The 12,278-nt window shown below is 36.3% G+C and overlaps 1 protein-coding gene across 1 annotated transcript in view; it reads left to right on the forward strand.

Annotated features, from left to right (window-relative positions):
- adamts7 (a disintegrin-like and metallopeptidase (reprolysin type) with thrombospondin type 1 motif, 7) overlaps positions 1 to 12,278 on the forward strand; it is a gene marked incomplete at its 5' end in the record, with an annotated part of 78,288 nt that overhangs the window by 13,442 nt on the left and 52,568 nt on the right. Inside the window, 3 exons of the mRNA XM_079597801.1 lie at positions 3,972 to 4,055; positions 6,507 to 6,631; positions 6,707 to 6,856. Coding sequence (XP_079453927.1) covers positions 3,972 to 4,055; positions 6,507 to 6,631; positions 6,707 to 6,856 — 359 coding nt within the window. The remainder of the gene's footprint in view (positions 1 to 3,971; positions 4,056 to 6,506; positions 6,632 to 6,706; positions 6,857 to 12,278) is intronic.

A 12,278-nucleotide genomic window follows, 5' to 3' on the forward strand; every position in this document is an offset into this window, starting at 1 on the left:
AGCCCACCCTCGAGTCTCTGTGATATTCTGCTCTCTAGATATGGCTCGGGTCGCTCATTAAATATAAGTCCTAAAGACTACAGAAGATGATGTGTTTTTTCATCCGTCAGGCAAAAATCGTGAGCCTAATTGCTAGGGCTGGTCGGTGTATCGAGTTTTTAAAAGATATGTTTTTTATAAATGAAATAAGATGAGGCGATACTGTTTATATCGAGGTAACACTTTACAATACGGCTCATTAGTTAACATTAATGTATTAACTTACATGAACTAACAATGAGCAATACATTTGTTACATTATTTATTAATCTTTGTTAATGTTAGTTAATAAAAATCCAGCTGTTCATTGTTTGTTCATGTTAGTTCACAGTGCATTAACTAATGTTAGCAAACACAACATTTGATTTTAATAATGTATTAGTAAATGTTGAAATTAATATCAACTAAGATTAATAAATGCTGTAGAAGTATTGTTAGTTCATGTTAACTTAGGTAGTTAACTACTAATGAACCTTATTGTAAAGTGTTACCTATATCGATATACATTTTGATATTACGAACAAATCTGGAAAATAGCGGTGGATACGGAGCGAGCCGCTGCAGGGAAAGTGCATAATCCAATTTGTCCTAAACGTGAGACATGCTTTATAATAAAGCCTTCAAAATAACTTGTAAGATATAGTTAACGTGTATAGTTTAAAGCACCCTTACCTTCTTGTGCTGTTTAATGCGTTTGAGATGTGGAGCATAACTTACAATTCACAGGTACAGGTGAAACTCGAAAAATTAGAATATCGTGCAAAGTTGATTTATTTCAGTAATTCAACTTAAAAGGTGAAACTAATATATTATATAGACTCATTACATGCAAAGTGAGATATTTCAAGCCTTTATAATTTTGATGATAATGGCTTACAGCTTATGAAAACCTTTTAACAATATTCTAATTTTGAATTTGGGGTTTTCATAAGCTGTAAGCCATAATCATCAAAATTATAACAAATAAAGGCTTGAAATATCTCACTTTGCATGTAATGAGTCTATATAATATATTAGTTTCACCTTTTAAGTTGAATTACGGAAATAAATGAACTTTTGCGCGATATTCAAATTTTTCCAGTTTCGCCTGTATATTCTCCAGCTGTAAATGTTAGAAAGTCATAAAAATATTTCCATTTTGCTGTCAGGAGTGGACGAGCCTTCTGCAAGCGAGTCTCGGATAAACTCCACAGACTTCAGTAAAGTACGAGTGCAATTGAGTGCAAACGAGTGCAAAAATGTATATTTTAGAATTTACTAAAATATACATTTTGCTAAAAATATTTGTTGTTGGACAATAAATGCCATAAGTAGAATTTTAAACCTGCAAGTGTATTTTTATGATAGCAATGTAAACTGTAGAACTGTAAAGTGCTTTTGTTTTTGTTTTCATTTTTACTTCTGCTTTATAAAGCATAATTTTTTATTTTAGATATAAAATAGTGTGATTTTAAACCTTTTTTCTCATGTTGTATAGCATACATGGTAATATCCACTGTATTGGTTTTCATAGCCTTCAATATGACCATGTAAGGGTTAATGCCCGACGAGGTGTCCATTGTCAGGATATTAATATCTGACAATGGACCATTAATACCTGACAATGGACACCTCGTCGGGCATTAACCCGCTTATACCATGTTCACTTGCCAAATAACACATTTTTAAAACATTAGTTTATATTTTAATTAGTTTTACAATCGGTTTTAGAACTCCTTTACTAGATGTCCTACATCACTTTTTGATAGACACCCTGCAGCCAATCAGAATCGAGTATTCACCCAGACCATGGTATAATATTTTTCGAACAATGTTTTTCGGCAACAATTGACCCATTAATACTAACACTTATTCTATATCTATTTTTTTTTAAAAGGTCCCTTTATTTGTTTTATATCGCTAACTTAAATATATCAGCCAGTATATTCCATGCAAGCTTGATCGAAGTAACGTTTGCACCCGAAACCTGTAAAATATGAAGCTAAGCAGTCTTTCAGGGTGTCATTCACGTGTCTGCAGAAGATGCTTCACCTCAAAAGGACAGAACGGCATCAAAGGTGCCTCATTGATTCACTGGAACATTTTGTAATGAGCACCACCGAAGCATAGAAAATGCCTCTCACATTTCAGACCGCATTTACCTCAAGGAGAGCTTTGATGTGAGAGCAGAACTTCACCAACAGAAGCTCTTTTTGTGCGCGTTTCATTCCTAGACCCTATTTAGGGGTCTTCAGCTCCCCGACTTTCATCTAAACACATGTAGAGATCTGTGATGACCTCAGTCAGCGCCCTTAAAAGTCTGTGGTTATGTGATTTCTCTTCATATTTTCTGAAAGCAGAGACTCTGGGATTTCACTCCCCTTACAATTCATTTAAAACTGTAAAACATTAAAGGGGTGGTTGATTATGATTTCAATTTTTTAACTTTAGTTAGTGTGTAATGTTGCTGTTTGAGCAGAAACAACATCTGCAAAGTTACAACGCTCAAAGTTTAAAGTAAAGGGAGACATTTGTTTTTTAAGAAATAGTTTTTTAAGGACTACAACAAACGGCTGGTAGGAACTACAAGACATTCCTCCTGGGTTAGTGACATCACCAACCCTAAAATTTACATAAACCCCGCCCCCAGAACACGATTTATAGATGATCATGACAGAATATGCTAATCAATGACTAGAAGATAACTACACAGAAGCTACATAAATTCATCAACTAACCATTCAGAAATGTCCTGTTGAATTTAGAGTCTCTCCATTATTGTCTGACTCCGGTTTGAACATAAACATTGAAATTTTCAGTGCATGTGTGTGTGAGGTAAAAGGACACAAGCTGTTGAAGCTCCGCCCCCTGCGCTGAGAGTAGCAGCTCATTTGCATTTAAAGAGACAGACACAACAACGGTGTGTTTTTGCTCACCCTCAAAAAGTGACGATTTTAACATGCTATATACAAATATCTGTGGGGTATTTTGAGCTAAAACTTCACATACACACTCTGGGGACATCAGAGATTTATTTTACATCTTGTGAAAAGGGCATTATACCACTCCTTTAAGTATTCCCTGTAGTCAGTGGCCAGATCAGGCACAAGGCTGTCACATAAGTTTCTCTAGCTTTTTTCCCATTTCTCTAGCTTTTCTCTATAGTTTTTGAACCAGAATGGATACACTGTAAAACAATTCCGTAAAAAAATACGGTAAAAAAACGGCAGCTGTGGTTGCCAGAAGTTTACCGTAAAAAAATACGGTAGCAACATTTTAGGTTTTACAGACTTATCTTAAATTTACAGTAAAAAAAACGCATTCCATTATCTGAAATAGTGGTAATTTACCGATTTATTGAAGTACTAATATATGTTTGGTACCATTGTAATACACTGACAACCACCAATCACAGTGGTGATGAGAGTCACATGATGCATTAAAGCTCATCACAAGCAGCTTTTCCATAAGAAAGTTAATACTATTATATAGAAGAAGTGTCAAACACTAAACGTCAACATGGTAACACACATGAGATTTTAAAAATGCATTAAACATTAATCTAACAAGATTAAATGTAACATAAAACCCTAATGTACATACCTGATTACAAAGAAACTAAGAAAAACTATGAAGACAGTTATTTCAACAAAAATACATCAAATGTGAAGTGTCACGCAGGGTATTTGTGGGAATGTCAATTTAGTTTTTTTTTATGTAAATTATACAATGGCTTGTTCTTTTTCACTTCCAAAACCTGTAATTTTTACTGTAAAATTACATTAAATGTATGGTTAGATCTATCACAGTTATTCACCGTGTATAGTACGGAAATTTTCACCGTAGCATTTTTACAGTCTTTTTACTGTTAAAATCACGATAATTTTTTACACTGTAGATCACTGTAGGGTTGCCATGTTGCTTGTCATATGTGAGAATGCTGTGTTTTATAGGTGGCTGGGTTGTTTCGGGATGCCAGCATCGGAAATGCCATCAACATTGCAGTCGTGCGTCTCATTCTGCTGGAAAAGGACGAGGTAAGTGAGATGACAAAGCAGACATGCAAACCCTTGCTCTTTAAATACATGCAGTCGTTCTGAATCAACGTCAATGCTGTAAAACAGAGCTGGTGCTCTAAGGCCACACACACACACATGGCTTTAGGAGTGACAACTGCGTTTAAATGCAGGAGTGAATCCCATAATTCAGGGGTCGGCAACCATCTCTGGTTTCTGTCGGTTATCACAGTTCCTCACTTCTCCCATTTATGTCACCACATGGTGTTCTGAAGAGAGAAAAATGCCAAAAAGCATCAGTTAAACTTGGTGGTGGTACATTTTCCACTTAGTTGCAACTTTTAGATATCATGTATATCACACAAGATGCTGTATTGGGTTTGAATCACATAAATGTGACCCTGGACCACAAAACCAGTCACATGTATAAAAAAAATGCAGTTGAGATTTTTACATAATTTGAAAGCTGAATAAATAAGCTTTACATTGATGTATGGTTTGTTAGGATATGACAATATTTGGCCAATATACAACTATTTTAAAATCTGGAATCTGAGGGTGCAAAAAATGGAAACATTGAGAAAATCTCCTTGTCCATTTATGTTCACGATTGTGCTGCATTCACTCACACAAATACATGTTTTATATATTTACGGTAGGAAATTTACTAAATATCTTCATGGAACATGATCTTTACTTAATATCCTGATGATTTTTGGCAAAAAAGAAAAATCTATAATTTTGACACATACAATGTATAGTTGGCTATTGCCACAGATATACCCGTGCGACTCCAGACTGGGTTTGTGATCCAGGGTCACAGTTTGGATTCAAGGCTGCAAACAAGAAACATGAATAAATACAGTTTATTTGGTCATTTGGTTTTAGTTTCTTCTGCCCAACGTGACATTAATATTAACCCGTGGACCACAGGTCTAACTGAAGTGAAGAAAACAGATTTGCTTGTGATTTGCTTGCTCTACATCTGGAGAACAGACACACACAGCTCTGATGTGCTTTTAAACGCGTCATTAACATCCACTTGTTCAGTTTGTTTCTGTACACGCTATATGTAGACTTTATGTAAATATGGTTGTCACTCCTGTAAATAACCGGGTGACAACAGTTATTAGTTGTTCAGTGTGTTTGTGTCTGTAAAGCTCTCGTCGACACAGGTTCACCATAATCGTGTCGCTCTGACATATGAATGGCCAGCGGACATGTTTAAAGTGATGTTACAACAGTGTTGATATGGTTAATAATCAAATATTCATAAATATACTAATAGTATATCAATAATACTAAATTAACTCTGGTGTTCATGCTGTGCTGTAGGAAGGACATAACGCAATAACCCACACAACAGTTTTATTTGTTTGTGGTTGTTTAACCCTTTCAGGCACAGAGACTTTTATATATTCATTGAATTGCCATGAATTGGTAACAAACCTGCAAATTAACAGAGACATGTATTTAAATCCTAAAGTGTCTGGTCAGGGGTCATTTTTTTCAACCCGATCTCACGGCAATTCGTACGAATTTTACGAGGTGGCTAATTCGTACCAATTCATACGACCTCACTCGTACGAATTTGTACGTTTTTGCTAAATCGTACATATTTTACGATTTGCCAAAATCGTATGAATTCATACGAATGACCTACTCCTGACCCCGCCCCTAAACCCAACCGTCACGTGGGTTTAGACAAATCGTACAAATTCGTACGAGTGAGGTCGTACAAATTCGTACGAATTAGCCACCTTTTAATCACTCGTACAAATTCGTACGAATTGGTCGTGAGATAGCGTTGTTTTTTTTGTGTTAGAAGTGTTTTAGTTATGCATTAATGAGATGTTTGGTTTATTCACATTGTAAAAGCATAGAGCACATCAAATATGGTAAACTGAAGCACAACTGCTGGCTTAACATGTGAGATCAAGCTTCACGGGTTCTTCTGGAATAGCGTTAGTGTCTCTTCAGGAGACTTGAAACGATGGTTTCGGGAAACACTGAATCTTCGATCTATGTTGGTAACGACGAAATTGCAAATAGTTGGCTAACGATGCTTTTAGGAAATGCACTCCAGATTGATTTGAAATGCCATGTGCTCAAATATGCCTTCTTCAAATAAGCACACGAGAGTATATTTATAAATTGTGTTAAGGTTCAATTGTGTTGTGCATTAAGGTTTCCATTGAATTTTATTTATATGCATTGTGTTTACTATGCAAACCCCCCATTTTCACCTTATAAAGTGAATAAATATCTAGAGTTGTATTAAACTCTCATTCTACAACATGATATCTTTAATAAAAGCTGCAATAAAACGTATTTTGTAATTGCCTTTCACACAAAGTTTAATAATGAAACTGTATTTCTTCTTTAAACTCAATCCTATTTCATACTTACATACTGCACATGTATGAAAATACAATTTTCCTTTATGTATTTAATACTATCATTTATTATCAGGAGGATTTGAAAATCTCCCATCATGCAGACAACAGCCTGAACAGCTTCTGTAAGTGGCAGAAAGGCATTAACATGAAGGATGACGATCATCCAGTCCATCATGATGTGGCTGTCCTGATCACTAGGTACATCTGGCCTAACTCTAACCAGTTTTACATTGCTTTACATATACAGTATAATGCATCGTTTCTGTGACGCAGGAAAGACATTTGTGCCGCCATCAATAAGCCCTGTGAGACACTGGGACTGTCTCATGTGGCGGGAATGTGTCAACCTCACCGCAGCTGCAGTATTAATGAAGACACGGGCCTTCCTCTGGCGTTCACAGTCGCACACGAGCTCGGACACAAGTAAGTGCTGGAACACACAAACACACATCATACGTGACCCTGGATCACAAAACCTGTCTGGAGCCGCACGGGTATATCTGTGGCAATAGCCAACTATACATCGTATGGGTCAAAATTATCCATTTTTCTTTTTTGCCAAAAATCATTAGGATATTAAGATCATGTTCCATGAAGATATTTTGTACATTTCCTACCGTAAATATATAAAACATGTATTTTTGTGAGTGAATGCAGCACAATCGTGAACATAAATGCACAACTTTTTCCATTTTTTTGCACCCTCAGATTCCAGATTTTTAAATAGTCATATCTCGGCCAAATATTGTCATATCCTAACAAAAAAAAAGCTTATTTAATCAGCTTTCATATGATGTATAAATCTCAATTTAAATAAAAATGACCCATGTGACTGGTTTTGTGGTCCAGGGTCACATTTATGCTGTAGAACTAGCGCGGTAAAAAAAAAAACATATATATATACAGGTCCTTCTCAAAAAATTAGCATATTGTGATAAAGTTCATTATTGTCCATAATGTAATGATAAAAATTAAACTTTCATATATTTTAGATTCATTGCACACCAACTGAAATATTTCAGGTCTTTTATTGTTTTAATACTGATGATTTTGGCATACAGCTCATGACCCAATTCTCAAAAAATCTCAAAAAATCAGCATATCATGAAAAGGTTCTCTACACAAGCTATTAACCTAATCATCTGAATCAACTAATTAACTCTAAACACCTGCAAAAGATTCCTGAGGCTTTTAAAAACTCCCAGCCTGGTTCATTACTCAAAACCGCAATCATGGGTAAGACTGCCGACCTGACTGCTGTCCAGAAGGCCATCATTGACACCCTCAAGCAAGAAAATTTCTGAACGAATAGGCTGTTCCCAGAGTGCCGTATCAAGGCACCTCAGTGGGAAGGCTGTGGGAAGGAAAAAGTGTGGCAAAAAACGCTGCACAACGAGAAGAGGTGACCGGACCCTGAGGAAGATTGTGGAGAAGGACCGATTCCAGACCTTGGGGGACCTGCGGAAGCAGTGGACTGAGTCTGGAGTAGAAACATCCAGAGCCCCCGTGCACAGGCGTGTGCAGGACATGGGCTACAGGTGCCGCATTCCCCAGCTCAAGCCACTTTTGAACCAGAAACAGCGAAGAGAAGCAGCACTGGACTGTTGCTCAGTGGTCCAAAGTACTTTTTTCGGCTGAAAGCAAATTTTGCATGTCATTCGGAAATCAAGGTGCCAGAGTCTGGAAGAAGACTGGGGAGAAGGAAATGCCAAAATGCCTGAAGTCCAGTGTCAAGTACCCACAGTCAGTGATGGTCTGGGGTGCCATGTCAGCTGCTGGTGTTGGTCCACTGTGTTTGATCAAGGGCAGGGTCAATGCAGCTAGCTATCAGGAGATTTTGGAGCACTTCATGCTTCCATCTGCTGAAAAGCTTTATGGAGATGAAGATTTCATTTTTCAGCACGACCTGGCACCTGCTCACAGTGCCAAAACCACTGGTAAATGGTTTACTGACCATGGTATTACTGTGCTCAATTGGCCTGCCAACTCTCCTGACCTGAACCCCATAGAGAATCTGTGGGATATTATGAAGAGAGAGTTGAGAGACGCAAGACCCAACACTCTGGATGAGCTTAAGGCCGCTATCGAAGCATCCTGGGCCTCCAGAACACCTCAGCAGTGCCACAGGCTGATCGCCTCCATGCCACGCCACATTGAAGCAGTCGTTTCTGCAAAAAGGATTCCCGACCAAGTATTGAGTGCATAACTGAACATAATTATTTGAAGGTTGACTTTTTTTGTATGAAAAACCCTTTTCTTTTATTGGTTGGATGAAAAATGCTAATTTTTTGATAGGAATTTGGGGTTTTCATGAGCTGTATGCCAAAATCATCAGTATTAAAACAATAAAAGACCTGAAATATTTCAGTTGGTGTGCAATGAATCTAAAATATATGAAAGTTTAATTTTTATCATTACATTATGGACAATAATGAACTTTATCACAATATACTAATTTTTTTAGAAGAACCTGTATATATATAAATAATCGCAAATGTTTCTGTAAGTAATCTCGATTAATCGCACCTACCATTAAAGGGGACATATCATGAAAATTTGACATTTTCCGTGTTTAAGTGCTAGAATTGGGTCCCCGGTGCTTCTACCAACCCTGAAAACATGAAAAGTGACAATCTAACTTTATTTTGGTGAGCCTTTCTCTGCAAGCATGTCAAAAAAACAAGCCGATCAGATTTCGCTCTTCTTCTGACGTAGGAAGGGGATCTTTTTTATAATATTACCAGCCCTTAATCTGCACGTTTACACCCACGGCGACGCCATGTGGTTTTCGCGAGCGACAACAGTGACCAGTTCTAACGTAACGGCAAAATTTGGAGCAAAGTATGTAAACTGTTCTGTGGTACAGACGAGCACTGAACACTATTCAGAGTCACAGCCTCGAGACAAGAGAGAAGTGGACTCATTTATTATTTTTATATGTCATAATTTCATATTTAATCTCCAAATGAATGTAGAAACAACATAAAGACAGTAGAATATTTCTCTAATGGCTTTTTATGAAAGAAGGCCAATAATTATCAATAGAAGGCCTATTGAACTGATGTCTCTATATGTAATCGATTTTTTTCCCCTCAATTTTAACCGTTGATTATAGCCATTGACAACTATCATTTTTAATATTTATATTAGGCTTTAAAAAATATAACAACTTTTAATTTAAGTTAACTTAAAACAATCTTTACATAAACCCATTATAATAAATGTCACATTTACTATATGAGGGCTCACTTTTTTCTATTGTCCCCGTCAGACCGGTTCAGATTTTTTTCCCTGTCAAAATGCATAAGTTTTTGTTGTTGTTGTTGTTGTTTTTGACCCATGTAACCTTGTAAACAGCGCTTTAATATCTCCAGGTAGGTCTAACTATGCAGAAATATGCAGAAATTGAATAATAATAAAACACCTCAATGTCTTATAAATAAACTGATTTGTATTTTAATATATGTTAAAATGGAATTTATTATTGTGGATTTTCAGCATCATTACTCCAGTCTTCAGTGTCACACAACCCTTCCGAAATCCTTCTAATATGAGGATTTGCTTAATTTCCAATTATTATCAACGTTAAAAACTTTGTTCAGAATTCCTTGAACTGAATAGAAAGCTCAAAAGAACAGCATTTATTTGAAATTAAAAACACTTTTTATCAGTTTAATGCATCCTTTCTGAATTAAAGTAAGAAGTAAAAAACGATAATGATGTAAGAACCAAATCTCTTCTTATTGAGCCTGGTCAATGTATGGTCTATACTCCTTTATGATTACATGCTTTTACACAGAACTATCATCTTTTTATTCAAGTGTAACCATAACCAAATACTGTTATTAAACCCTTCAGATTATAAATGATGTCCGAACTAGTTTTGATCCATATTAACATCGTTGCATTACAATATAGCAAAGCTCTCACAGATATTTTGCTATTGAACCTGCGTTTGTTTCTGTCGCTGGTAGAAGTTGCAGATGGTGGTAATAGACAAGAATTGTATTTTGATGGTGTGTCTTAAGCCATTAAGAAATCCTGCAGCCTGAACTAGTGAAACCAGTCAATAAACACACACAAGCAATACACAAACTGACACCTATTTCGACACCTAAATCGATACAGATTCCAGTCTCCGCTAAAACTAGACAGTGTTGCATATGTAAATTGCTCATTTTGTGTGTCTCCCAAAGCCAAGGTGTCCTTGATGAAACATGCATTAGTTCTGTGGCTTTAATAGTCCAGTAACACACTCTTTACTGCAGGCAGTATAAGGCCGTCACACACTGAATATTCACTCGCTTTCCCTTTTTTTTGACATGAGAGACTCTTTCTGGTACCAATTACAGTTGCTGGAATATGAGCCAGCATCTCTCCAGCTATATTTCATTCAGATCGGTTTGATTCATTGTAGTCAAGATAACATGAAATAGTTTTTAAGACGTCAGTATTTGTTCCAGACCATTATGCAAATGAAGACGGCCTGAAAATGACTTCTGAAGCCTAATGGATGTCGGTGCAGAAAACTGGGATTTTTCTCTTAAGAACGTGCTATTAAATGGCATATTAGAGACTTGTGCTTAGACTTAGGGTTTATTTGATCTCTCGTGCCATTTGTTCTGCGCACATGCCTTTTGAAAATGTTTGTGGTCGCACCACATAGAAATATAAACAGTGATTTCACGATAAACAGTCAAGCACAGCGGGACTCAGTAAGAGTCTCTAACTGTGTTTCTACACTGCTATTGCTGAGACAACAGTCTTTGTAATATATAAATGGGAATTTCCCCAATGCACAGTTTAAGGAATGCTCAAAACAAGCTCTAGCAACAACATTTTTAACAATATAACAGAACATTATTGTGACTCACCCGGCCCCTCCATTTGTGTGGATAGCAATGCACTTATAATGCAAGTCTATGGGGAACGTTGGTGTTTAAACCAGACCTGTGAGGCTCATGTTTTTATTTTGTTAAGCATTTGGCCAAAAGTGATGTCCGGAGGGGTTTTTCGTGATTAATGACCCTACAAGTTAGATTAAACCATCAAAAAATTTAATTAATAAAAAAAAAGGGAAGAACAAAACTCTAAACTTGGCTTTAAAAAGCATAGAAACACAAAAATCTCACAGGAAAAATCTTACATTGACTTCAACAAAATCAGTTTAGTTGTAAACTGGCCAAAAATTATGTTGACACAATTTGGCATGTTTTATTGCGTTCTTATCACAAATAAAACAGTTGACTCCAAGCATATCTACGCATTATGCTTACAAAATCTTTAACTAATTTGAATAATATTTAAATAAAGAGTGAACATGTTGATTTTCCTAGGCCAGGCATCGCTTTTGGCCACTACTGTACATTCAATCTTTTGAACAGAAATGTGCACTTTTCAGATAGACAGACAGACAGATAGATAGATAGATAGATAGATAGATAGATAGATAGATAGATAGATAGATAGATAGATAGATAGATAGATAGATAGATAGATAGATAGACAGACAGACAGACAGACAGACAGACAGACAGACAGACAGACAGACAGACAGACAGACACACAGATAGATAGATAGATAGATAGATAGATAGATAGATAGATAGATAGATAGATAGATAGATAGATAGATAGATAGATAGATAGATAGATAGATAGATAGACACAGACAGACAGACACAGATAGATAGATAGATAGATAGATAGATAGATAGATAGATAGATAGATAGATAGATAGATAGACAGACAGACAGACAGACAGACAGACAGACAGACAGACAGACAGACAGACAGACAGACAGACAGACAGACAGACAGACAGACAGACAGACAGACAGACAG

This window comes from Phoxinus phoxinus, assembly GCF_949152265.1.
Source record: "Phoxinus phoxinus genome assembly, chromosome: 2".
NCBI lineage: Eukaryota > Metazoa > Chordata > Actinopteri > Cypriniformes > Leuciscidae > Phoxinus > Phoxinus phoxinus.